The 27,895-nt window shown below is 39.8% G+C and overlaps 2 protein-coding genes across 4 annotated transcripts; both read right to left on the bottom strand.

Moving 5' to 3' along the window:
• Nucleotides 1-706: 706 nt before the first annotated feature.
• bicd1a (bicaudal D homolog 1a) lies at nt 707-19,846 on the bottom strand. 3 transcript variants are annotated; one of them, XM_037255025.1, is made up of 10 exons: nt 19,349-19,846; nt 9,843-10,055; nt 8,277-8,429; nt 7,605-8,102; nt 6,302-6,694; nt 5,098-5,856; nt 4,685-4,836; nt 4,388-4,598; nt 3,433-3,518; nt 707-2,437 (listed from the first exon to the last, which is right to left on the bottom strand). In XM_037255025.1, exons 1-10 carry the CDS (start codon nt 19,562-19,564, stop codon nt 2,362-2,364), a joined length of 2,757 nt encoding a protein of 918 aa, XP_037110920.1. In that variant the 5' UTR covers nt 19,565-19,846; the 3' UTR covers nt 707-2,361. The 3 variants fall into 3 exon arrangements, with proteins under 3 accessions (XP_037110920.1, XP_037110921.1, XP_037110922.1); XM_037255026.1 differs by having other exon boundaries at nt 2,309-2,437; nt 3,433-3,508; XM_037255027.1 differs by lacking the exon at nt 3,433-3,518 and having other exon boundaries at nt 2,319-2,437.
• A 795-nt stretch (nt 19,847-20,641) lies between these two features.
• LOC119124764 (intestine-specific homeobox-like) lies at nt 20,642-23,425 on the bottom strand. The gene is made up of 5 exons (XM_037255028.1): nt 22,607-23,425; nt 22,467-22,523; nt 22,158-22,306; nt 21,760-21,873; nt 20,642-21,371 (listed from the first exon to the last, which is right to left on the bottom strand). The coding sequence occupies exons 1-5, from the start codon at nt 22,791-22,793 to the stop codon at nt 21,186-21,188; spliced, it is 693 nt and encodes a 230-aa protein (XP_037110923.1). The 5' UTR covers nt 22,794-23,425; the 3' UTR covers nt 20,642-21,185.
• Between the last annotated feature and the right edge of the window lie 4,470 nt (nt 23,426-27,895).

Genomic DNA, 27,895 nt, shown 5'->3' with positions numbered 1-27,895 from the left:
ACCCACCGACTCCCCGATTTAGCACTTTTATTGAGACTGGCACCTTTTAGACAGACTCCAGCAACTTTACCCTCAAAAGCATCCACTAACGAAATTTGCAACTTTTAAAATTTGTTTATAAACCGTGAGTCAAACGCTCCACACCAAATGAAACACATCGTTTTTTTTTGTCATGCAGTCTGAGAACCTCATCCTGTCTGTGGCTATTGAAGTGCAAACGTATTTATTTTGGTAAACTCATTTTAAAGTTTATTTGTTGGGTTAAGAGTTCAGTCAAGCACAGTAGAATTAAAATCCGAAAAAGACTAACTAAGCCTTTAATAATGACACTACATAAATAATAACTCACTCACTGCAGATGAAAATCAAGTTAGCCTTACAAAAGGTTTTCAACATTAGTTGTAGACATTCTGCAGGCCTATATGTATTTCACTGGCAGTTTGGGAATTTTACATGAATGAATAGGCGGCTCGGTGAGGCACTGGTTAGCACGTCTGCCTTTTTAGTTCTCCCCGTGCCTGCGTGGGGTTTCTCCGGGCACTCCACTTTCCTCCCACATGCCAAAAACATGCTTGGAATTTTTAAATATTGCATTTAAGTTTGAGTTATAAAATACTGAGCAACACCGCCACCTACAGGACCAAAGTGAAATATCAGTACAATAAATTTTCATTTTCATCGTAAAATTGAGACGTCACAAATCACAAATTAGACAAATCCATTGTTTATTTCTGAAACCAATTAAATGCAGTTTTAAAGAGAAAATTCCAATTGTAGCTTGAGCATTCAGCTATTTTTAATCTACAAAGAGGTTTGTTTATCTTTTTTAGTCTCTCGATTTCTATCCTGCTATATTGTGCAAACAGACCAAGACAGGTTGGTCACCAGTGACCCAGCAGGAATACAGGTATTGCAAATGCACACATACAACAAGAAACAACCCATCCAGAAATGCATTATACTGGCTTTAGTTCCACGTCATTCACATTTCATTAGACTTTCTAATGATTAGAAAGTGGTGAAGATCAGATCACAGAATGAAGCTACAAAAATTAAAAAAAAAAAGACTAACATTAGAAAGGCTATCCATACCAGTCACTTGTGTCAGATCAGAACTGTTGCAATTGGTGTTAAGGATTAATTGCGAGAAGTAACTTACTGCATAACCAATCTTTTTGAACAAAGTGGGAAACACTTTTACTGTCGGTAGAGAGTTTGTGGTGAGCGCGACTGGATAGTGCTGTAATGCATAGATGCTCAGTTGTGCTTGGACAGTACTGCATACTGTGTGAAGGAAGCATATCAACAGAGATACATAATCATTTGCCGTCATCACAATGTGTTACAGGAGGGCAAATAAGGATATTTCATATTTAGGTTTGTATATGATAACATTTGAAGTACCTACCCCTAATTAACTTGGAATATTTCCAGAAATCCCAAACTAAGATTCTCATAGAAAGTTTTATTTTCTAACCCTCCTAACCCTGATAAAACAGAAGAGGACCTCTTAGAAAAGACAATATTTGTTTTAAATAAAATGTTTAAAAAATAACGGTGACTGTAAGGAACACAAGAGGCACGACCTTGATAAATTACTGTTGACATATTTAAAAAAAATAAGAGGTCTGGTCCCTACATGGTCACTTGAACCTGTGCAACTCAAAAGGCAACAACTCAGGCCAGCAGCCCTAATCTCATAGATACTCCTCTAACTCAGTCTCTGACGAGAAATGAGCCAAGCATGGATTTAGTCACATCCCACAAGGCTGCTCTAAAATAAATAAAACTAAAAAAACAAATGTTATAAAAGTCTCATGCGTTGCAAAAAGTATTTGTATAAAAACACAAGCATCCAAAGAAAAAACAGAAAAGTTAGCAGTCATGACCATGACAAGAAATTCTTTAACACTGATAAAATCTCCCTTTTAATACTGCTTTCTTTGGGTTCATTTCAACTTTAAGCCATAGTTAAGAAATCGCCAGCCAAAAGAAAAACATCATTTCAATAATAATAAATATCTAATGAATAAATAATTACCAATAGCAGTTAATGTTCAAACATACAATAAGGGGAAAAGAGTCATGTGATTTGTCACTCGTGCGTGTGTGTGTGTGTGTGTGTGTGTGTGTGTGCGTGCGTGCATGTGCGTGTGTTCGTGTTTGTGTGCGTTTGCCAGTCTCTTGTGACACGCGGTGTCAGTGGACCAGGAAGCACTTCTGTATCATGGAATCCAGTGACATCTTTGTAGGGCTTCGAGGAGCCATGAGGGGACCCACACACAGGAGCACCACTCCCACTCTTAGTCAACAAGGGTTATGTTCCGGGACTGGGGTTGGTGGGCCGGGCAGTTACGAAGGTCACATAGGGATAAGAAGGCTCCTGCTGCTGGACAAAACTGCTTTGTGTTCTTGAAGGTCAGCACGAAATTTAGGACTGCAAGGATGCAGAAACACAGAGATCACAGTGAAAATACATGCAGTTGGAGAGGGCTGTACAACAAGAAACGGATGGCATTTTTCCAAATTACAGTCAGTGATAAAACCAGAATGAAGGTGGAAAAATGTATGAAAATATTTGTTGCTAGAATAAACTAACTAACTAACTAACTAACTAACTAACTAACTAACTAACTAACTAACTAACTAACTAACTAACTAACTAACTAACTAACTAACTAACTAACTAACTCACTCACTAACTCACTAACTCACTAACTCTCACTCACTCACTCACTCACTCACTCACTCACTCACTCACTCACTCACTCACTCACTCACTCACTCACTAACCAACAGATCAGGACTGAAGCCAATACTTCTTAAACCCGCACAAATTGTACAACCTGGGAGAAATTGGGAGCCTGTTGACTAAAGGTAAAGTAAATGATTCCATTGAAACAAATATAGCTCCTTATTTTTCCACCCTGTCCAACAAAACTAATTGAGTTGCCAAGCTGGCTGTGGTCCATGTTGACCATGCAAACAAAACATAGGGCTGGAATTATTCATGCAGGCCTCACTGAAGCAGGATAAATGTCCATTGATATTATCTATATCGATATGATCTTTAACGTATAACATCACAATAACAATGGTTGACTACTAGGCCTTAAGATTGGTCAGCAGCTGGAATGGCGGGCAGACAGACAGGCACACAGGCAAACAGACAGACAGACAGATGGACGAATGGACGGACGGACAGACAGACAGACAGACTACTGTAAATCAGGGGTCACCAACTTGGTGCCCGTGGACAGCAAGTATGGCCGTGGGACTGTTGTAAAGATAGTCTAGCAGTGATGGGGCATTTGGATTGTCTAGGAATTTCTAAAAGTCCTCATTTGAAAATGTACTGGAAGTAGGTCTCGGTTTCAAAAAGGCTGGTAACCCCTGCTCTGTCTACACAGACAGAGAACTACAGGATGTTACCTGTATAGGAAGGAAATTCTCCCTCGCCTTAGCTGTGTGGAGAACGACGATACTGAGGCAGCAGGCTGCTGACAATCTACAAGAAACTGATCAATTAGACACACGCAGTCACAGTCTGTAGACAAACAGGCAAAAGTAGGGGGACAAGACAGGGGGGAATGCCTGGTCAGGAACCACAAGCTTTAAGCAGGAAAGATCCTACTGCGTTCTCATGAAAACATTGATACCTGTTAAGTTTGCAGTTCCGATACAAATAACACACACATGCAATATTGCTTTCAATTTCATAGTACAAAAAGGAGGCAACGGTTCACAGGTTTCATGCAGTACCATGCAATCCCTTTTCAAGTTTCATATAGTCCCTATCTCCAAAACAAACCACTAAAACTTTCAATTGCTACGTATTCATTCCTCACTTATGTGTATGTGTGGTCGTCCGTGCTTCATGTAGTTAATAATAAAACTCATTTGCTACACTTAAACTATAAATCCCTACCAAGTGCAACAGGGCAAGTGTTGAAATGTAAGCAGGGAAGACTGCTCTCTTGTGGTTATGAGTCTACATGTGCACAGATGATACAGGATGCTTGTGTGCTCGTTATATTTGTTTATTTTTCTTTTACACACGAAATTTAAAAGTATTATATCAATAAACTTATAACTGTAATATTGAACGAGTAAATAGGTATTAATATCTTGCAGTGGTATTCAAAATAAATAGCAATCTGTATAATTGTCCTGCAGTAGACAGCTTTTGCCAGAGGGGGACATTGCGTACTCACAAAACAGAGTAAAACATTCTGAGTGCATAATAATTAATTTGAATTAATTTATATCTATCGTTTTAAATGTGTTTGACTGATCCCACAGACGTGCAATTCATCTGAGTCCTATGAAATTTGAATGATTCAATGTGGGAGTCTGGGTCAGACCGATCATTATTTTTGTCACTTACTTTTGGTGGGCTGCTTTTCATTTTGGGTATTTTAGCACCGCGACCACGATGGATCTGCTCATTGTCAAACTCTAGATCCTCCAGCCGTTGGGTCAAGGCCAGTTTCTGGTGGATAGCCATACGGAGGAGCGAGTTTAATGTCTTCTTCTCATCTTCAGCTGCTGCAAGTTGCCTCTGCATATCATCCAGCTGGGTAACATATTCATCACATCTGCAAAGTCACAACAAAACAGTGTGATGTTTCTTCAAATCAATGAAGTCATCATGATTTCTACCAATGACTGCTCGAACTCTCACCTGGTGGCAAACATAGCTCTGAGCGAGGAGAAGGTGGCGGCGTCTTCTTTGAGGGCCTTCAGCTCGTTCCGTGTCTTCATCATGGTTTCAGTCACCATGACCTTTTCATTTTCATACTTGCTCTTCAGATTGGCTAGTGCTACCTCTGCCGTCTGCAATGTGGACAAACGCCAGTGGCATTGGTAAAAATACATATAAATGCATTTGTGAGACAAGATTAATATTTTTCAAGTCTATTTGTTTCTCTTCCTTGACAAGGACTGTGCACAATAACTGGTTTGCTGTACAGAATTTTGCTGGGACTGCATAAAGGAGCACTACTTGGGTGCTAGAGATTCGGTTTACACTATTTTTTTCCAGCCTAACTTTCTGTTCTTTTTTGAAGTTCTCAAGCTATAAAGCAGTTTTTTTACCTGTTTATTGGCCTTCAGAACCAGTCTGAGTGTGGCTATCTGCTCTCTTTTGGTACTAAGGAGGGACTTGAGCTTCAGGATTTCCTCCAAACACAATTCCTTGTCTTTATCAAGCATGGGAGCTAACTCTCTGGCTGCAGCTCTCTGCCTGGACAGCTGCAGGGAGCGGTCAACAGCCCTCTGCAGGTGCTTGATTTGGTCTCTGATGATGGCGTTCAAGTTGTAGATGTTCATGGGTTCCTTCCGCAGGTCTCCCACTGCCTCCGAGGGCACCGGTGATGGGCAAGGGGATGTGCTGGTGACAGGAGAGCCAATGGGGTTGCGGGTGGGGCTACTGTGGTGAACTGGGGACTCTGGTGTGTTGGTGGTTGTGTCACTGTGTTGGGGCTCTTTGGACGGGGAGTCCAAGGGACCACGCTGAGCCTCGGAGGAGCAGAGCGCCGAAACTGCAGCCAGGCGTCGAGCCAGGCGTGGTGTAAGTAAAGCCCGGAGGTCTTCGGAGCCTTTGAGGCTACCGTTGCGTGTGACTCGGCTCTGGCGGTAATAGTCGAGCATGACGCGGTTGGGTGTCTCATTATTGCATAGACACACGTGGTGGTAGAGCTGCGCCAGCTCCTCGCTGAAAGTCACCAGCTCATCCTGTGCCGTGTTCAGCAGGCCCTGGCTCTCTGCGGCGGTGCTCACAGATGCACGTAGCTCCGCCTCCAGGCTCGCCACCCTCTCACGGCCTTCCTGCAAGCTGCTCTCCAAATGGGTTACCTGAATAGAACATTAACTAGAATTAATTACACACAATAGAATATGTTGAAATAAATAAAGCAATAAAATATCTACAGTGCAGTACCAGTCGAGTCTTCTCTAAAAATATTTCTTATGCTATTCAATGAGTAGAGTGTCCACAATTTTGAGTGGTATTACCAGTGTTTTTAGGGGACCATCATGTCCAAAAAATGGCATGGTTATATTCATCTATTTCTCATTAGAGTCCTGTGTGAGAGAGCATACAGACCAACAACCATTCACATTCACACCTATGGACAATTTTGATTCTTCAGTTATCCTAGCATGCACGTTTTAGGGCTGTGTGAGGAAGCAACTCACTAGCACCTGGGACAAGATGGTTGATGATTTTACTCTGACATTGAGTGGTTAACTTATTTTTACACACATCGTCTATTCCTATACTGTTGTAGTGACCACAAACCTGTTCCCCCAGTGCGCGTACTCTGTCGTCACTATGATCCTCCGCTTGCCCCTCCGCAGTCTGGCTATACTTCTCCTTCAAGGCCTTCAGCTCTGTTTTCAGGTTGATCACCTCTGTTACCGCCACCTTGTATTTACACTCCAGGACCTCAAACCCATGTATGGCCACATCGCCGTGACCATTAGCTTGTGGCGACAGGGAGCCGTCGGCAGGTTTCTCACACTCTTGAGGGTCATCCAGTTCTTTGCCACCGGTAAGATGCTTCATGGCGTTGACGCGCTCCGTGAGGCGATGGACGCGCTCGCTCTGCTCAGTTAGAGCGCCTTGAGTGTGTTGCAGTTGGGTCTGCGATTCCTGCAGGTTCATGAGCAGTGCGGCTTTCTCACGCTCTACCTGGAAGACGACATGAATATTATTAAAGGACAATGCTATATAATTATGTTTAGGTATGAAGCTCTAAAGAAATTAATTAATGTGGTTATAAAATGAAGAACTGCTAACAAATCTTTATGAAAAGACTTCACAATCAGTAAAGTGTTAAAATACTAATTAAGATTAAACATTTGGATTAATAATGATCTGTATTTCTATCTGCGCAATAGGGTGCTGTACAATCTGTAGCTTGGTCTGGTAAAAGCTGAGATGGAGGAGTCCAATTTCCGATTGATTAGTCATTTAATTCAAACATTTATCCATAAAAGTGTTCAGGCTCTGTTGTCAGTGTAGTAGTTCACGTAACTGACTTTTATGCGACTTTTGCTAGCTCATTATTGAAGTACCTTAAATTTGTTGATTCAATGTGTTGTCAATGTGTTGTATGGAATGATCAAATCATGCTCTTAAAATAGTGAAAGTCTCCAAGATGCTGGCATTTCTAAGGCTTTGCGTTTCTAGTCCAAAAGCAGAAGATGCCAGGCTCTGTCTGTGTCTCTTCTCTTCATGGCTCTGCTGTTCATATCACATCCTGATCACCCTGACAGCACTCCCACTGGCCCACGCACATGCATCACAACACTTCTCCCTGCTGCTGTTGATTTGAGCCACAGCATAGCAAATTCCAAATGTCAAAATTTCTTGTTTTAACTTTAAGATACGATTTTGCTGAAAGTAACCAAAAGAGATTAAGGGAATTCACAAACCATTGTTTTGTATCTTTCCCACTGTGAAACTATCTCAATTTGTATTAACCGTTAGCACAATATGTGATTAATCCGCCATCATTGTTGTCATTGTGTTAAGAAAATCTTCAGTGGCTGCCAAGTGAGAGAGCCGTCATACCATCATTTTGACTTCCCCCACTGACCTGTAGGAGCTGTTGTTTGAGCTTCTGCATCTCTGACAGGTTGAGCTCACTAAACAGGTCTGGTACCGGATGCAGACCCTCGCTCTTTCTGCCCGCATGGTAGTCTCCGTTCATTTTGGCCAACATGGCGCCTGCGTGAAGGTGACCGTTGTGTCGACAACTGTCGTCATTGTTGCCGTTGACAGGGACAATACTGCTGCTGTTGTCGCTGGAGCTACCATTGACCTCCTCTGGGAACTTGAGGCCTTCGACACCGGTGACCGTGAGGGCAATGTGGGCTCCTGCCACGTAGACGCTGTCACTCAGGCTGAGGTAATGGGCCAACTCTTTTCGCAGATTGTTCTTCTGCTCACGCTCACTCTTGAGGGCATCCAAGGACTCCTCCAGTTGTCCCGCAGAGATTTCTTTCAGACGTAACGCGTCTTCAAGTTGGCTGTTGAGCAAAACGGTTTCCTCTTCCAGCACCTTAATCTCGTGCTTGAGACCCTCATACTCCACCTGAGAACAAGAAGAAGATAAAAAAGAGAGCAAAATTTCAAAAATATTTTAACGGCATTTATAAAGAAATAGCAGTTGCTATCAAAATTGTATGTGGATGATAAGGGGGGAAAAAAAGCTTTCAAGATGTGCCAAAAAACCTTCATTTGAGTATTACGCGGCCTCAGCACTGACCTGGCTCTGCTTGAGCGTAGAGACCAATTTCTGCAAGGTGATGTTCTCCTCCTCGAGCTCTGTGTAATCCTGAAGCAGACGTGTCTCTCTGAATTTATACTCTTTGATCTCTTCCCTCATCCTACTTCTCTGGAGCTCCAGCACGTCAATACTCTGAGGGACAGGAAGAGACAAATTGACATTTTAAATCCCCCAAAGGTCTTTAGTGAACTATCTGTATTGTAGTGAATTGTGGGGAAAATGTTATACTAAAAACAACAACATTAAAAACAAAAGTCAAGTTCGCTGTATATATTGTTTCATTTGATTAAACAATCAACATTACTGCGCTGACTAGGAATCATTACAAGACAAAACAGTTTCAGATATTTTAATGTAAATGTTACTGATTGGTGTTCTGATATTTCGTATATGTGGCTGTGCATATGTGCGTGTCCTCATTCATGTGTGTGTAGGATGAGAGTGGACAATGCTTTTGCATTAAATGATGACTAGACCGTACATGCAGATCATTAAGAAACGATTTGAGCTCCACAAATGCTGACAGCAGCTCTAAAACCCTTAAAGCTAATAGAGCCTAAACTAGTTTTCAGCAATAGTTTGAAAACTATATAGCTAGCAAATGTTAATATGCTCGATACAATTTATAATACATTAAAATACTCTCTATACAATCATTGTATTTTGCTCTGATGTTTGAAAGTGTGCAGAAATTGTAGTAGTAGTGGCGCAACCTTATTCAGTGTGTGTCCCGCATGTGCCGAGCTCAGGGTATTTAGAAGTGATTCCACAGTTTAGCCCCGGATTTGCAACATACAATGGGGTCGTGGCCTCCTTGTCTGACCCCAACTCGAACTCCTATGCTCCCCGTCACCATGCCCGCAGACATGCACGCAAACAGGCGCACGTTATTACGTGATGTGTGAAAATGTTTCCCTGTCTGCCAAAACGTTACTAGAAAACACTAAAAACAAACCGAGGAAGAAAATGAGGACTATTTTCGTCACCTTGTCAAATAAAATGGGAGATAAAAAAAGCATTCACGTGTTCATCTTTGCAAGCGCTTTAAGAGGGACATTAAGGTCAATTTCAATCTGCACGTCCAATTTTGTTGCACTCAAGCGTCACAGTACATCATGTCACAGGGGGCTGACCTCTTTTAGAACATCACTTCGCGTATTCTGTTCCTTTGAGTCATAATAACTTTTGAAATAAGTTTTTAAGAGAGCCTTGAGGCTTTTATAGTAATGAGAGCAAAAAATAATTCCTCTGACTACGACAGAGTAAATCTCACCAAATACAGCTCAATGCCTTTTTAATTAAGGTTCCTGTTTGTTAATTAGAGACGGATCATACTAATGCAAACCAAATTGTGAAACTGTTATTTTGACATTGTTTTTATTAAGAAATATGCGGTCTGTCTCTGTTTGAGAGATGCAGGTCGTGCTTGTTTGCCACACTCTCATTGATAATCCCTTTTACCACAATTTAACTTTATACTCCCCCCATATATATATTTTTTTCTTTGAGAGTAACCTTGTGAAGCGTCCCGTTCTGCAAACTCACCTCTCGCAGACCCAGCACGACTTCATTGAGCCTCTCATTCTCTGACTGCGTGTTGGAAGCGACAGAGCGACTCAAGGTCAGCTCCGTCTGCAGCTCCAAAAGACGAGACATGTAGTACGCCTCCTTGGATGCAGACTCTTGCAGCAACGTCTCCTCATTGCTCTCGCCGTCCTCGGCCACCTTACGCTGTATGCTGTATGCTTGGCCGAATGCCTGAGGAAATGAAAAGCGCAGTTTGTCATCTCAAAACTGCTTTCTAAACAATGGAACTGATTTTGGTAGGTAAGACAACACTTTTCACAATAACGTCTGCGAAGCAAAACTTTCAGGAGTTGTCCTGCAACAATACTTGCGTTAACTTCCATCTATAAGGGATCAGGTTTCATTTGATCAATAGACACACTGTTCCCATTTTCCTGACACAGGTTTCCACAGCAGTGACAGCTGACGTGTCATGATAAAGGTGCTGAAGCCCGACTGGAAATATCAGTGAGGTGACAACAACACAACTGAGCTGTCATTCTGTCGCAAGCAAATAAGCCTGCTCTATTACAGTACATGTCAGGCATCATCAAGAATTATCCAAAAATATTTTTGCATTTGTTCTGAATAATGTCACCTAAAGGTTGGCAGAGTTGAATTCCCTTATCTGCTACTACTGCGGATACATAAACCTAATAAGCAATCCAACATTTTTGAGCTGGATTTTGAGCTCATACCAATTTGATGCGTAGAAAAAACACTTCTACAAATTAAATTGGATTTTCCATATTACATTGCAATTGTTAAATTAAATTGCATCAATCAACATTGAAGATTTTGACCCTTGCTAAAAAAGAAGAATTGCACCCAAATGTTTGAAAAACATCCCTGGCAGAGCACATGTGTTTGGTACCTGTTTGGTAACACATCTATCTTTTGCATATATACTACCTTTCTCTCTCATTACCTCTCTTTTCTCTCTCACACATTCTGTGGTTGGCCTTTTACCCACTTTCCCTCCATGGGGAACCACACTGGGATTCTGGTGAATGATTAACGGAACAAAACCATTAATTAATGCAAAGTATTATTTGAATGAGCTTAAATTCCCACTTCACAAGAGCGGCTCGCTGCCAACGTCCGAGTAGCAGCTTGGTCACCCACAGCTGAACTCTGTAGGAGGAAGAGGGGAAAAGCTGGCCTCACGGGGCCCTATTTACTGGATTTCCAGCACATTGAGAATACAAAGGGGGAATTTGCAATATAAAACCAACAGTAGAGCTGTTACATTGCCAAATTTGCTCCACTGAGAACCTCATGCGCACACACAGACACACACACACGCACACACACCAGACAATACTAAGATATGTTTTCTGAAATATTTTTCAAAACATTTGTTAATGTGTGTAAAAAAACCAACCCTGCACATTGTGTTCATATACCCCAATTCCAAGAAAGTTGGGATAATAAAGTAAAGTTGGAAATAAAAACAGACTAAAACCCCTTTTCAACCTATAATCAATTTCATACACTACAAATATATCCAAAATTCAAACTGCTGAATGTTTATTCACCCGTTTATAACATTCCAAAGATGAACAGGTTAATTGCAAACAGATGAGCATCATGTTTGGGTATAAAAGGAACATCCTCAAGCGGCTCAGGTGTTCCCAAATAAGGATGGAAAAGGCTCACCACTTGGTGAAACAACTGTGAGCAAGGAATCAAGCAGTTTAAGAATGTTTGTCAATGAATTATTGCAAGTAATTGCAGGAAGTCATCATCTGCGGTACAAAATATTATCAAAAGATTCAGAATATTTGGCAAAATCTCGATGCCAAGCCGAAACCAACAAAGAATGCCCATGCTCAGGAACACTTGTGAAAACCATCGTCACGTGACAGTCCGTTGGGTTTCCTTCCAACGTGCAGAGCAATATATTCCTTATAGACCACGGCATTTGACAACGGCTCACAGAAAGTGACACTTAATGCTCGTGACTCATTTCCCTCACACAACGCTCTGACCGGCCTGTTGCAGGGCAGGCGCCTCGCAGCTAAAAATATCACAAGGACAGCTCTGTGTTTTTCAACTCATTATGTATAAAGCAATGTCGTTGTAATGATGGTTCCTCATCGTCCTGGGCCTGCTGTCTTCTATGTAATTCTCTTCATGTAAAAAACAGTGTGCCAATGGTGAATAGCACTCCCTCAGGATAATTTTCATTCAAAATCTGTGAATGGCAGCTCATTTGCAAAAAGAAAACCCCATAATGAATTCCGCCTCAGGCGCCCCAGCCTTATGTGCCTCACTGGGTAAAGTCCAGACAATGGGGATGCACCTGCATGTATTCGGACAGAAGCATGGAGAAGGCTACATGGGACACTAAAGATACGGAAGATGTGCAAAGCCCGAAATCCTTACCCATCTGTTGTAGCTTCTAATGAGGAGTCAAGGGAGGGGACTCTAGCTGTGCAGTGTGTGCATGCGCCTAGCTATTTTTACACTCTTACAACCCCAATTAAACTCCATCATCTTTCATAATTAACTACACCTTCATAATTAACTGCATACTGATAGTCAATTTTCATGGTGAATGAAGAACAGTTAGAGTAAAAAAACAACAACAACACAAACCCTCGTCCTCTTTAATTATTCATTGTGGATTAGCATTAAATGTTAAATAATGATAAATGTTAACTGTCAAGTAACCTCATATTAATAATCACTTTTGGGTGATTCACATATAGTGATGTCTTACGTTTGATTTTAATGCAAAGAATTTTGCATGTGTTAGCATTAAACTAGTGAACTTTCATCATGTGGTTTCTTAAATACTTTAATTTTAATAAGATGCTTTTTTTTTTAATAATGTTTAGGGTTACAGTAAACTTTAACTGGGATGTACAATCAACAGCTTAAAGCAAGCGCAGCCTTTTTTTTTGAAGAATTATCCACTCTTTCTTGTTGTCAAGCTTTCTGACACCATCTAGCTGTCATCACTCAAATTTGTGCTAGCAAGTTACAAATCAAGACAAAATGATTTGCCATGCGACAGCTTTTATCCTGACAGGCTCCAAAGTGGGGGCACTAAGTCGAACTACTTCTGTACTGACGTGAAAACACCAGTTGATTAAAAATGTGCGCTACAGATATGGAATCAAAATCCGTCAATCAACATATAATCTTTTCAGTGTAACTTGATTGAAATTTCATCCAAAAGGCAGCTTGCTGAGCTGTAATCCCCACAAAAAGCATGTAGCAATGAAGCTGTGGAACGTAGCGGTTATGGGACTGTCATAGTCAACTCACAGGAAGTTGTTATGATTGGTATACATACACATAGACATGAATAGTCCAGATGGTCAGCCCATCTGATGACATCACAGAGTTTGGTACCATGAAGCGAGACATGCATGGACGGCAGCAGAGGAGCAACACTGCATCAACATCAAATATTACCGTCACACATCGTGACTTGTTAACAAAGTCTCTGATGCTGAGGTCAAGTCGAACAGTTTGACCCAGGAATAGATTATAATTTATTTCCATTCTTTCCGATTGGATTTTCACACTATACACAAGTGTGCTAATTAAAGGACTGCCAAGGACAGGTTTCTTTAAGTTGTCTTGTTGGAATGATTTCATTTGGCTCATGTCTGCTTATGCTAAGAAGAAAGATGGATTATTTCCCAGAATCACATTTGCGTGCTTGACCGATAGACAATGAACGGGTCGTCTAAGCAGCAGCTTAAAATGTGCTCCAAAGATGGCAATTCACCCCACAAATCTGATTTGGCTCTTCTAGATAATTGCAGACTTATCTGTTGAACAGATACGGCCATCAGAACAACTAAATTACAAAATGCTACATCCAGATAATGTAGAGTATACTCTGCCCTCATTAATGTAGATATTATAAACATATACACAGTATAATTATTTCTCAATTTATATTTTTCATCTCTACTGCAAGTCGATGGAGTTGCAATAATCCAAAACAGCACAACTAAACAAAACTGTATCTATATAATGGTTCTTCTTTCATCTTATACTAAATCATTGATAATATTTGTCCGACCATTTTATATTTATATTGGGTGTTTCATTATATGCTGAGTATAGGTATGGATGTTGGGCAACTGCATGAGTGGATAGAGAGAATATGCATTTTGTAACTGTGTCATATACTCTTCCTCCCTCTGCTTGCTAATGTGCCTGCCAGGACACCAGGAGCAAGTCAACCATGATGACAGACGACATAGATGGCCTTCAGGCGACCACGTACACACACATCCGGATGGTTAAAAATACACTTGGATCCAGGCACTCTCATTTAGGGAGTATACTGATTATCACTGCTGAATTGACCATTCATTTGAGGACAGCAAGGTCATCGAGGCTAAAAGATGGAAATAAATGAATAAAGGAAATATGAAAATAAAGAAATGATGCAAAGATGGAATTATATTTTTATTACTGTAAGAGAAAAAAATGATTAGATGCACCCATAAAGAGAAACAGTAAAGAAGAAAGATGTTAACAAGGCTCTGACGTGAGACTGCACACGGTTCAGAACACAAGAACACAAGCTTGATGGCTGACTTGTAATTAAAATGCAGTTTTATGTTGCATGTATTATTTTATTGTATGCATATATTCTCATTGATTGCAATGTATTTTCATCTATTTCTGATGGGTGGAACATTGCCTTGTGCTCCCCCTTGTGAACAAGCTAGTTCCATTTCAACAAGGCACTGAGTGCATATTTTCCCTTCAGCAACTTGCCTCGGGTGAATAAGAAATAGAGCACTAATGTCGACAGTGCAGAAATCAACCCACAATGTCTCCTCTCTGCTAAAAGCAAAAGTTATTTCATTCATTTGTGTAGTGACACGTTATTATTCCCACATTACAAAGAATTTATCAAGAAATGCACAATGCGGGTGGTGGGTGGGGAGCGTAATTGTCCGCCACTTGCAAAGAATCAACTGATACGAGAGAAAGAAAAGTAATGAAAGATGGACTCATGATAGTGTCTCATCTTTCTGCAGCAGAGAAAGAGGAGCTGATGCGGAAAAAAAGACGCAAGAGAAAGACGAGCATGCCTCCACATATACCAGTTGACTCATGAGGCTTCCACTGAGTGACTCAAGAATTTTATTGCAGCCACTGACAGTCACTGCAACAACCTGCTGCTAAAACAACACATGCGGTCCACTATCATGATTCAACATGTTTTATTAGTAGCAGTTTGGACTCCTCAAGAAAAATAATTGATCTCAACGCTAAGTGCTATTTTGAAAGTCTACCAAATTAAAGTGTCCATCATGAAAATTTGAGCTGCCACTCTTCATCCTTGGCCACATAAACATAAATAAATCACTATTCAAATGTACTATGTTGAGGGAAGCTCAACTCAAGGACAACCAGGAGGAGGTTTTGTTTCAGTTTGTTCTGCTACTACCCGACCACTCGTGCTACACAGACCAGTACTGGGTCGCTCTTCCTGCCCTCTTCTCCATTACATCAACATAATCATAGAAGCAGATAATACAGTACAAAGGCACACAAGTGATGAGCTGGAGTCACACACCACACTCTATCCTGCCGTCCCTCCCTCACTGCTTTTCAACACAACATCCGCACCCAAACACCCCCCTTGTGCTCTGCCGCATTTACTGACACGAGACACCCTCATGCAGTGGAAAAAGGTGCTGACGAATGACCTTCACCTCTAGTTCCGAACACAGGCACACAAAAACCAGTGCAGCACAACATATTTAAGGGTAACCGCAGGGCTCCTAAGCTCGATTCATAGCCGCCTGGCTGAGCCTGTTGCCGGGGTCAAAGGTAACCTGGTGTCTATAATGCATTACAAACATGGTCCACACACTTACCCGTGTTTGTATAAGTGAATGAACAATAGAACAATTGAGTCTGAGCTATGCTGCCACTAATTATGTGACAAGTCAAATATATTGTAATGTACAATAAAAATTCAAATCGTGTATTATTTATGTTGCAAGACTCACGTTTTGTGCACAATACATTTTCAGTGAGGTGTGACTCAAACACACATGCACATACACGAACACACACCCACATCAAAATGTTTGCTAACACTATTTTAAACCGTTTTTGTTTCATGTGATTCCATTTCATTTTATAGACAGAAAAGTGCAGCTCAGCTCAAAAATTGCTCACCCCACAAATTGATGCAAAATCCCCACCTCAGCCCAAGGGGGACCGTATACGATAAGGTGTGGGGAGTACAAGGGGCATGTTGAGAGAAGGGGGATGGTGGACTCAACAGAGAGAAGAGTGGGGAACAAAAAAACATCTCTGGATGTATTGATCCACCTCATTCCTCTATGTTTACTGCTCTCCCACTAGTGCAAGCTACTGTAAGAGGAGACAAAGGAGGAGGCAGACAAATCTGTAATGCATCCTCGGGACAGATTTACGACCGATAATTTATGTCTTGTTTCAAAAGAAATACAAGCAAGAGTTCATCTGTTGTCTAAAAGTGCAAATACATGGATGTAGTCACCCACAAAGCATCCCACCAAGTAAGGCTAATGTTGTTGCACAAACTAAACAGCTACAAATAAAATATTACATACAACAGATTCAGTATGATGTAGGAAACGTCTAATTCATACATCACTAATAATTACAATAATACATATATTTTGCTCATATTTTACTGCATTCAGTTAAAAGTGAGCATTTGTCATTAGTTTTAGAAAGGTAGATTTTTAGATAAAACTTTTCATTACACTGTGGGAGTGGTCAGGATGGTGTTGAATGTGCTAACAATTTCTTTTTTTGGAAGGGGGGGTGATTGATTGATTTTTGGATTTCTACTATACATACAACTAGTCATAAGTGAGTCAGTTAAGTCAAGCGTGGTGAGTCGCAAACTACCTACCTACCTGCCTTTCTACTTCCAATACATTAGCAACAAAATAACTGTCTTCAGCCATAACATATTAACATGCAAGAATATTGTAGCGGTCAAGTCAAGCCACAGGGGGAAAAAAAGCGCAAAGCATCTTGCAGGCTAGAATAGAATGTTGAAATCAACCCATAATGCTTATAGTCTTTGACACATTTTATGCGGATATACTGCAACAAATGTCAATGTATTTTCTCTTTCTCTGTTTGAAGAGTCTCAATGAGTCATTATTTACAACATTCACATATCAGTGAGGATACTGTGCAGTCCTGCTGATCATCTTAGCACAGATAATTGCAAAAATATCCACATCAATGTAAATATATATGAGCACAGTGCCGAAGCAAAAGAGATTGTCCCACTGCCACAGTAACTGCATCCTCATCTTCCTCCTTCATCTCTCATTTCCACTGTCCTGTCTGAGGTTGATCTGCCCAGAGACAGCACTAACAAGCTAGAAACACTGAAGAAATAGGCCCCTGCCATGGACTAGGCAACTAGCCAGCAACATCCAGAGAATACAGGATTGGAGAGAGTGATTGGGCTGAGGGGCATGCAGCACCAAGTGTGTGTGTGTGTGATTGCAAAAACACTGAAGACCAAGAGCACTTCTAGTCCCCAAACACAGAGTGCACTTTATGTTTTTTTTTTGTGGACTTGCAAAAGTTCCTAAGGGAATCTTATACAATAATACAAATAGTTTTTATTTAACCTATAGCAGCATTACAAAAGGGTTTCAAACCGAGGTGACAAGTTTTTAATGTGAAAATATGTATGCATCTCACCAGCTGGGAAGTGGACACAGGGATCTCCAAATCTCCCAGCTCTGAAAATTCGCTGCAGACTCGGACATTAAATCATTTATCATGTAGAGGGCAAACCACTGCTTTCTCTACATAAGGCACGTTTTATAACCCAATTATTTCATAATTTTAAACAGTCTTTATAACATGTCTGTAACATGCTTTGGTCAAAATGCATCAATACAGCACACTATACACACTTGTTTTTTTTTTTAGCTCGTTTTTATCCTGTAAATGGACAGTCCCTCCTCTCCTGGGCTAACGCCAAATTTGCTTTTGCTACTAAGCTGACCGGGCACAGCATGCTTTTCAACTGCCCCATGGTCAGGTCAGCAGTGTTTATTTTTGTCCACTTTGCAGGTTATTTATAGTATATGTTCAGCAAGAAGGGTAAAAATACAATACTTCATGTAAGTAATGTATTTGGGATTTTCATCATCGCCAATATTCATGAGATTCACAGGTAAGGCCACACAACGACTGAATCAGATTCCATCAGCAGTTTTCCTGCTGTGTTAAAATGCAAAAGATAGAGCAGAGGGAATAGATGTAATATTATTGTAGTGGAAGGCTTGCTCTCTGCTATTGTGACACAAGTGTGTGACAAAGAGAAAAGACCGGGAGCTGGGGTTTTTTGTGGAAGTAATATCACCTCCAGAAAATGTTCCCTGTGCCAGGCGAAAACAGCGCGACAGGCAGACACGGAGGTCTGAACAGATTACAGAGTACATTTTATAGACAATGTTATTTAAATTTATCCAGACAAGCAGGCCTGATCTGAGATTCAAGCTTGCACTAATCACAACAATTCTCTTTTGTCAATGGCATCCCTCATTGATGACACCTCTGTTATTTACTCCTCTCATAAACTCAGACGACCACCCATAAAGGTGCAGATGTAAATCTAATCAAACCTAATGTCAACTGGCATTCCAGGCTATGTTGTGCCCAACCTTAGATGTTCCACTGTTATACATGTGAAGCTACTAAACTACCGTATTTTCCGCACTATAAGGCGCACCTAAAAACCTCCAATTTTCTCAAAAGCCGACAGTGCGCCTTATAATCAGGTGCGCTTTATATATGGACCAATTTTGAGCCACTACAGCAGGTGTGTCCAAAGTCCGGCCCGCGGGCCAAATGTATATGTCTTATATATGGAGAAAGTTTTAAAATGGGCCATTCATTGAAGGTGCGCCTTATAATCCAGTGCACCTTATATATGGACAAAGTTTTAAAATGGGCCATTCATTGAAGGTGCGCCTTATAATCCGGTGCGCTTTATAGTGCGGAAAATACGGTACTTGATGTTGAGACTTTTTTTGCAGAAACGTTTTTTTTAGGCTTTTACAGGTGCTTCTTGAAAATCCTTGGACGTTTAGGCTTGAATAAAGACTGAATTAGAATGCATTTAAAAGAAAAACGTTTGTTTTATCCATCCGATCTAATAGATTGCATGTTTAATGAAGACTTAACAATCCCGTCCCATTTTTGAAGAATATATATAGTGATGCAAAGTAAAGTAGATCATAGATTGCAAGGATGCATAGTTGATTGAACAGCATGCTTAATGTATACGACTGCAAAGCTTGAATGAAACTGGATGTTGAAAGAGATTTAATGAATGTAGATGTAAATCCATAATTCAATAGAGGAAGAGATGCTATGAACTCTTTGGTTCTTCATCTGAGCCAACGCGCCACACAGGTGCACAGACATGATGTGGTCCCCACTGTGAGTGTAGTGCAGGTTCTTACCTCTTGCAATTGTTCCAACTCTTTCCTCAGAGCCTCCTGCTCGCTCTCCAGTTCGGCGCACTTGTTCTTCAGCGCTTGGTTCTCCTCCAGGACCACCAGCCCGCACTCAGCAGCCCGGATCTTCTCCCCGTTCGCTTCGCTCAGCTCCTGGGCCAGCCGTTCCACCTCGGCCCGGTACTGATCCACCGACTCTCCGCATCCCGCACCGGCCGCCATCGCCTCTCCCTCGCTCTCTCCGTCCCCCGACCCAGCCTGTTGGTCTGCGGTTGTTCTCCCGGTATGTCTCAGCACGCAGGGGCGGAAGGGAGGAGGATGGGGATGCGGAATATACGCCCCCTTCCCTGGGGAGCGGCAGAAAAAGATGTGTAGTCAAACTCTTATAATTTCCCCCCTTAATAGGACTGGGCAAGACATCAAAAGAATCGTAGCAGCATATAGATAAAGTCGTGATTTTTCCAAACCAGGTCACTCAGAAAAACACGGCGTCATTTCTGCTAATTCATGAATGCAAGGGCGCCACCTCCAGGCTCATATGTGTCCGTACATATTTTGCAACTCCACCCATTGTATAATTTTGTTACTAGCGTCTGTTTGCCTCATCCAAAAGTACGCGATAACATAACACAGGCCATAAACAGAAAATAACCGGGGTGAAAAGTTGAACTGCACACACTACCTTGTCAGACTTTATTGGCTCTTATCCTGTCAAGTCATTTAAGGCATTGATTGTGAGGCTTGTGTTGTACTAGCTTTGCTATAATTGGCAATTACTACAAAAACAATTATCATAAATCATTTTCAAAATATGTGTGGTTAGAAAGTAGTTTTGAGGTTCAAGGTTAGATTATTATTCCTGGATGGATGGTTGGAAGGACGGACACACGGACGGACAAACGGACAGACAGATGATACGTTTCAGCAGTAGAACCAAATCATAGAAAGAGGGTGTTGCAGTTTAATACTTAATTGAATTCAATTAGTTACATGACAGGGGTAACATTTTTGGAACAGTTCCTAGTATGATGCTGAGCAGTTTGGGACAAGCACTATAGAAACAGATCCATGTCCTGCTGGATAATTTCACATTATTATTACTGTATTAGATAGTGTATTTTGAAATGATTAACTGTTAACAATTATGGAAGGTGGAATATAATGTGGCCAAGTTACAAAAGCAAAAAAGATCACATTATTATTATTATGGCTGCTACACTGGTTCTTAAAAGGCAAAAAGTCAAGCAGAGGGAATAGATGTGATATTATTATTACCTTACATAAGACATGATGTTATATACATTAAACTGTGTACAGTAGAACTTTGTAAAGTAACAACCTCAATGTTGTAATCATGCAAAATGTATTGTGTATTGTTTTACATTCAAAGCCATCAAGAGGAATACATACAAACTTTTAACATGATGAATGGTATTCGTGCATTTTTTTTGTTGCCATAGATTTTATTGGGTTGCACAGTTGCACATTCACATTTTTCCAACTCACCCATCTGACCTGTGAGCAACCTCAGTTTACAAGTACAAATTAAGATAAAGGCCAGCAGTTAGAAAGTCAAACAGATGAACACTCACAGGCGGCACAGAATCTTATCTCAGACAAAGGAATGTCGTGTTATAAAAATAACATATCTTCTACACAATAATTCAGTGCAAAATAAAATAATGTTGTAGCCTTGATGTGTGATGTGTAATAGACACACACAACTTTAGGCAACATTGTCTATTCTTTAAAGAGGACATTTATTGTACATACAAGCACATCAAGTTGTAAATGAGTTTTGTTACTAACCAAAAAGTCCTGAATAAAAAAAGTGATGTTACTGTCACAATCCAGTCGTGTCATCATTTGCAAGAATAGAGGTCGCTATCATAGGGTTAAAATACATGTGATGTGTGAAATGTATGTTGGTCAGCATACTGGGAGGTGAATTTACTGTGAGGAGCAATCTTGAATGCAACGACTCCTGCGAGCAACATGGCGGCCAACACATTGCCTCCAGCCGTGGTTTCTGATGGGGAGGGAGGGGTCAAAGGGGTGCGTAATGATGACATGTTGTCTGACTCCCAATACAACTACAATCTACTTCGTTGATCATAGACTTCATTGATTAGCTATCTGGTTAAGGAATTTGTCATTGTAGCTGTTTTATGTCAACATAAAACACATTCATTTACAGGAAAATTCATTTGGTAACATTTGAGGCCCGTCTCCGCTGCTTTGTATCGTCACAGCGCTCTGTATTTCCAGTTTATAGAGTACAACAATAATAATTAACAGATGACCTCTCTGACAAGGCCATTTAAAACTAAGCATTATCTTCTTTAAAGGCAGAATTTGCCCAGGTATACCCAATGAAGTGGATTTATATAATAAACAATAGAGTATTCAAAACATACCTCATAAAATAACTGGCAATTATTGGGCGAGTGCGTATGCTGTCCGTCCGGTAGCTGAATATCTTTCTGTGTTTCAGTCTTCCTCCATCTGGCCCGACGGTTCTGAAACCAAACCTAAAGAAGGCAACAACAAAATAGAAATGTGTGGTTTTTTTTTGGTTTGTTGCTTAATGAAATGAAAAACAATACAAATTTAGGTATCTAAAAGGGCTGAAGATGGTGCTCATTCACGTCACCTTCAACAAATAAACTTGTGGATTCCAGCATAAATAGCATCTTATGTTCAGGTTATGTTCATATATGAAATAAAATCAGACAGTGAATCTATTAAATGACGTAATAGAATAAATAAAGATAGGATGATTATGATAATAATTATGAAAGATGAACATGTGTACCTGTATGCGACCCTCACTGAGAAGCAGACATGAGGCCAGCTGCTCTCTGGTGTTAACATCTGGGTAGTGCGTCTGCTGGAAGACCTTCTCCATTGCCTGCACTTGGGACGGTGTAAAAGTGACCCTGCTTTGTCTTTTTTTTCTCCCACCTAAAAAACCAACGACAAATATTATCACAACTTTCTCCTCATATCATTATAACTTTGCCACTGGCAGTAACTAGCATTTTTCTTCCTTGTCAGCCCAAATCTGTCTTCATAGCCTCATCATTCGCCATCATGATTTTTTTACTTTTTACATGATACTCACTAATGCAGTCTGCAGTGGATTTTGGAGACTCTTCACGTCGCTTGATATCTGGACCTTCTTTAGGGGAAATAAATATGTTTATTGAAAAATGTATAACCTCACATGGAGCGTTAGAGACGAGGCTTAGGAGAAGAGCATACCTTCGTCTACCAGCTGTTTTGATATCCTGGTTTTCTCCTTGATGACAGACCAGTTGCGATGAACTTTTTCCTTTTCTCTGGTGCAAGAGGGCTTTTTAAGAATCTCCTCAATGGAATGAGATATTTGTTTGCATTGTTCCCGGTCAGACACCATCTCTGTGTGTTCTCTATTCTGTATTTCCAGCATTGCAATCTGTTATATGTTATTCGCGATTGGAATTTTCAGCACACAACCCCTTTAGTTTTGAAATTTCTCTCCGCCGCTCTTTGATAGCCTACTAATCTTGCACTCTGCTCCCTGAAAGGTGAGAATATACAAGTTGTCCTTCCTCTCATGGTGGGCTGAGATTTACCTTGATCACATGGTCATCATTGAGGAGGAGTCACGGCGTGTAACAGCTACTTCCAGGAAAACTGTTATCAGCATCTGAAAGTTTTCTTGGCAGTGTCTCCAAGGAGCACAGTCAGTTCTTCTCATATTACACTGGTGCCTTTTCACATATTTTGCCACATTAATGTACACTGACCAGCGGGAGGCAAATTGTCATTGATTGAAGTGAGAAGAAATTGTAAAAAGCAGCCTGCTGAAAGTGGAACTCCTTTAATCTTATCAGCCTGTTTATAGGCATATAAATATTTATGACTTTGTCCCTTCAATGGCCTTTCACGCCTAACTTCACCTCTCAGGTCTTGTTGGAAAACAGATTAATACTGACCTCTTGTGTATGCTGAAAAGAACCGCATGTGCGCTATCTTGTCTGTAAAGATTAGATTGATGTTATTAAATAATGTAGATTGAAAATACTTAACTAAATGTTCAATAAACTTATACCGTTTTTTTCCGTGTATAATACGCAAAATTTAACTAATTTATTGTCCTAAAATCTGGGGTGCGCATTATACATGGGTACAATTTTTTTTAATTTTATTTTTTTTAATTTACATTTTTTTTTTTTTTTTTTTTTTTTTTTTTTTTTTTTTAAGAAAATCATGGTACTGGTACGAGTATTGATTTATGTATTGTTCTCTTCTTGTCATGTTGTGAAAGAATGTGGGTTGAATAAATACCGAAAGAACAATAGTGTGTTTGTACTGTGCTCTGGTCATTTCGTCAAAGAAGGGATAATAGTCCTCTTCTCTTCTTGACTGACAATGAATGTGATAGTTTAATACAATCAGCAAATAACAAAATGCGTATTACAGGTAATGTTTTATTTCACAACACTTTGCCTTGTTCCTTTCGTCTCTGCTGTTCACTTCAAACACGCTCCATACGAACGCAATGCTCTCGTATCAGACGCTTGCTCGATCACCTGCTCGTTTGCTGTCACAATGTACCCTACACAAATCCGAAACATTTGTTGCGGCTCCGAGTCACGACGAGGGGCAAGTTTTGGTTTCCAAGGGTGTTTTTATTCCTCTTCAACGTCTCTCCCATACAGAGCCGCCTTTTTCACATGTCCGCACGTCACTTTCCTCTCTTTTCATTTTAACCTAACTGATCGCGGTGGTGCCTTTATGGGCAGTCGGAGAAATCAACGCCAACAAAAAAAATACATCCAGCCTAGTTAAGACCATACCAAAGACTATAAAAATGGGACCCATTGCCTCCCTGCGTGTGTGACGATCATTGGGACTTAAAAAAAAAAAAAAAAAAAAAAAAAAAAAAAATTGGGTGCGTATTATACATGGGTACAGGCTTTTTTCCAGCATCAACATGCCATTGTTAGGGTGCGTATTATACATGGGGGCGTATTATACACGGAAAAAAACGGTAAATGAAACTTGGAAATGAATTTCTCTTAAGAGATGAGACTTAAGATGATGGACATTGGTCTTAATTTTGTCAAATTAAGTAAAAGTTTTATATATGGAACAAAAAAGTCCTATGTACTATATTGTTGTTTTGAATGGGGAAAAAAAGCTGTTTCAAATATTATGGCATAATGGCATGTGAGTTAGAAGCTGCTGCTCTCAATTTATGGATCCAAAAGGGACATGGGGAAAAATAAAACATGAATATTTAGTTGTGAGCACCAAAAAATGTATTGAACAAATAAATGAGGTTTTATTATGACCACTAGTGAGATTGTTTATTTTACCACATTTCTCTGAATGGGCTCTGTTTAAATAGTAATCATATCTTTGTTATTCTTTATTATTGTAATTTATTTTTCTCCCATATTACAATTTTATTCCCAAACCCTACAACTTGCTTCTCATAATTTAAAGTATGCTTGTGCTGTATGTCCTTACAACTTTGTTGTTATGAATAGGTTCAGTCTTCTATTTTAAAATCATAGTATCAGTAAATATATGGGTGTCTCCCAAATGAAATAAACAACAACATTCTGTTTGTTGAGTGCAATTACAATTGCAATGTAAACTCCCAAAAATAAGCTAGAATTTATCAAAATATTTGGTGACATATGGTGAATATAAACATGTCTGCTCAAACATCGCAAATAAACACAGTTAAACAAATAATTGCTATCAATGCCCAGTGGAGTAATGTGGAGGTTAATATCATTTAAATCAATGGAAGGGGTGTCTAACCCTCACCGTAACGCCTATGGGCCAACAAGATGGTATGTGCACTTCTTTATTATTTATGCATTACTGATTACTTCCATGCTGGTGTTGAGAAATACAAAACAATGTACTGTATGGGCAATTTTCGCATCTATGATACTTATTGTTTCATCATGTGTTCAGCGCCATATACAGTACGTCTTACTTGAAATGTACACGTATATAAATGGACTGATTTACCGTCATGCATGTTGGCATTAAATGGTATTTGGCCACTTGACCCTTCAGTATAAATGCAATACTGAATTCAGGTTTTAGAAATAGTCGCTGAGAGGCTGTAACTGACCTCTGGTGGTGAGTGCTGGAAATTACAGTATCTGGTTAAATGATATATGGTTAAATAACCATTTTATATTAGTCTAAAACACATAGGCAAACATAAAAGCAAAAATGAAGAAACATTTCTAAACAACTAAACTGGTCGCCAGCTAAATACAGGGCACACGAACAATCACTAACATCTCCAGGCAATTTAGAGTGCTCAATCGGCCTATTGTGCATGTTTTTGGAATGTGGGAGGAAACTCACGCAAGCACGGGGAGAGCATGCAAACTCCACACAGGAAGGCTGGAGCCAGAATCGGACCCGGAACCTTCCGTACTGTGGGGCAAACGTGCTATCCAGTGCCCCACTGTGACACCTTGACTCAATTGAAATGCAATTTTATGGAAATATTGATGCAATTGTCCTTTTTTTAGATACAGTACAGACAGCAGACTCACAGTGTACATAATTTTACAGAAATCTTCAACATTAATGAAATCAATCTGTGACATTCACCGTAATAAAATAGAGTCTTAAATCCCAGCTAGTCTTGATAAGTATATATAAATAGTTATTCTACACAACATTGTGTTACGATATTTGTATATAGCCTTTTGCTTTGAATGACAAGAAAGTGTTAGATGGCTGTGTTAGGAAGAATACATAATTTTGCCGCCGCATGACATCACGTAATGCATGCCTCTCAACTGTCACATGTGCACACAACTGAGGGTGTCTAATAAGGTCACAATTTTACACTGCTGTTTTGCTCCCTTCACATGCTTCACATTTCCCAAGTCATGCTGTTTTCACAATGTAAACAGTTAAAACAAATCAGCAATATTAAATCCATGTTTTGGATTTTTTTTCCCCAACAATTCTAAACAGTGTTACTTATTTGTGATTCTTTAGATGAGAAACGTCAGTGTGATGTGATGTCACACTTGATGGCCTAATGATTTCAGACCAAATTATTAATCACAACATACTAAATATAAGACGCCAAGTTTCTACATTCAAAGGACATTCTACTGTTCTCTCAAAAAATTCTGGTATCACGCTCCTCCATGTGGCTTGGTGTGGCCTAAATGTTTTATTTAGAACAAAGATAAGGAATCTTGTGACTAGTGTGAGTTGTCCCAAATAAGGAGAAAAGCTCTCCATCTTTGGAACATCTCAGTAATTCAAGGGATGAGGGAATTTATCAAATGCTTGGACGAATAAAGATATTAATACAATTCAAGGGAAATAATGAGGCCAATTAGAAAACTAAGTTAACATTAATGGTTTCTTTGCATCATGTGATAGGTTGGCAGCATGTGTCACGGAAACGTGTCAATGTTCGGTAAAAAGAATAATAAAACTACTGTGCAGGTACAGCATGTGGCCACAATTGATTTAAAATGACTGTACCATAGCTCAAACAATTTCCTTTTTAAGAGGTAATGAACTTTTTGCACTCAATTCTTACTTAATAAATAGCCCAACTATATTAGGGAATAAAAGCGCAGCTGTAGTATAATTTGTAAGGTCCATTTATATGAATGCAGTTAAAACAAACACTGCACTTCAATTAGTCACTGGTTGACTAAATCAAGTGTAGTTGATTATTAATAGCTCATGGTCACTGTGTGATGAAAAGTACAGTGGTTCACAATTTTGGTATTTTTGTGGAACGAAAAAGAAAATTGTGAATCACCATGGGTATTAATTACCATTTCTTCTGGGTTCAAAACTAAAATTCAATATTTCATATTGACGCTTTGACAGCTCTGTAGAGTCATTAGCTTGTATAACAGCTTATATAATGTATTAAGATAGATATTTTTTTGGATTCACTTTATAAGGTCTGTAATATTGATTTCTCACAATAATTATCATGTTATGTTAAATTGTGTTATGCTGATGGGAAAAGTACTACTACTAATAATAACCAAGTTACATTACTATAATGTTACTTTGATTACATCATGGACGGTATTTTTTTAAATGGGGCAACAAGTAACTATAAAAATACGTTTTTAAAGCAGCCTTCCAAATCTTTAGTATGAAATCAGTTATCCATAGGTAAAAGATACAATACAAATATACAGCACTACTTATATGAGTCCGTATACTCGTAAGACAAGTATACATAAAATACTATTCTATCTGATAAATGTATGAATTGTAAGTCTTGTAAGCATCCCAGATGTTTCTTAGTTATGGTTCAAATAAGTCCACCCTGAGAAAGTATGATTTGGAAGGGGTGGCCACTTTTTTCCTCTTTGCTCTGGCTTGTCAAAAATTCCTGCCTCCTAATTGAATAATGAAAACAAACGGATGCTGTCTGAGTGTCCCCTGGTGCCGCCGACCACTGACAAGCGGGTCAGCTGCTATTTACTGTTCTAATGGGCATCACATGGGCTGTGGGTGCGACCCATTTCAACAGAC

Source organism: Syngnathus acus, chromosome 6 (genome assembly GCF_901709675.1).
Source record: "Syngnathus acus chromosome 6, fSynAcu1.2, whole genome shotgun sequence".
Lineage (NCBI taxonomy): Eukaryota > Metazoa > Chordata > Actinopteri > Syngnathiformes > Syngnathidae > Syngnathus > Syngnathus acus.
This window is presented reverse-complemented; position numbering and strand designations above follow the sequence as displayed.

Bases quoted from the DNA above. Each gene is read 5' to 3' on its own strand.
- bicd1a (XM_037255025.1), bottom strand. From the start codon at position 19,564: ATGGCGGCCGGTGCGGGATGCGGAGAGTCGGTGGATCAGTACCGGGCC. The intron at 6,695-7,604 runs GTCAGTGGGGGA...GTCGTCTTCCAG, and splicing joins TCAAACAACAGCTCCTACAG to GTAGAGCGTGAGAAAGCCGC. The intron at 3,519-4,387 runs GTAAGTGACAAA...CTAATTGATCAG, and splicing joins TGAAAAGCAGCCCACCAAAA to TTTCTTGTAGATTGTCAGCA.
- LOC119124764 (XM_037255028.1), bottom strand. From the start codon at position 22,793: ATGCTGGAAATACAGAATAGAGAACACACAGAGATGGTGTCTGACCGG. The intron at 21,874-22,157 runs GTACACATGTTC...TGCCTTCTTTAG, and splicing joins TCAGTGAGGGTCGCATACAG to GTTTGGTTTCAGAACCGTCG. The intron at 21,372-21,759 runs GTATGTTTTGAA...CCTCCCCATCAG, and splicing joins ATTGCCAGTTATTTTATGAG to AAACCACGGCTGGAGGCAAT.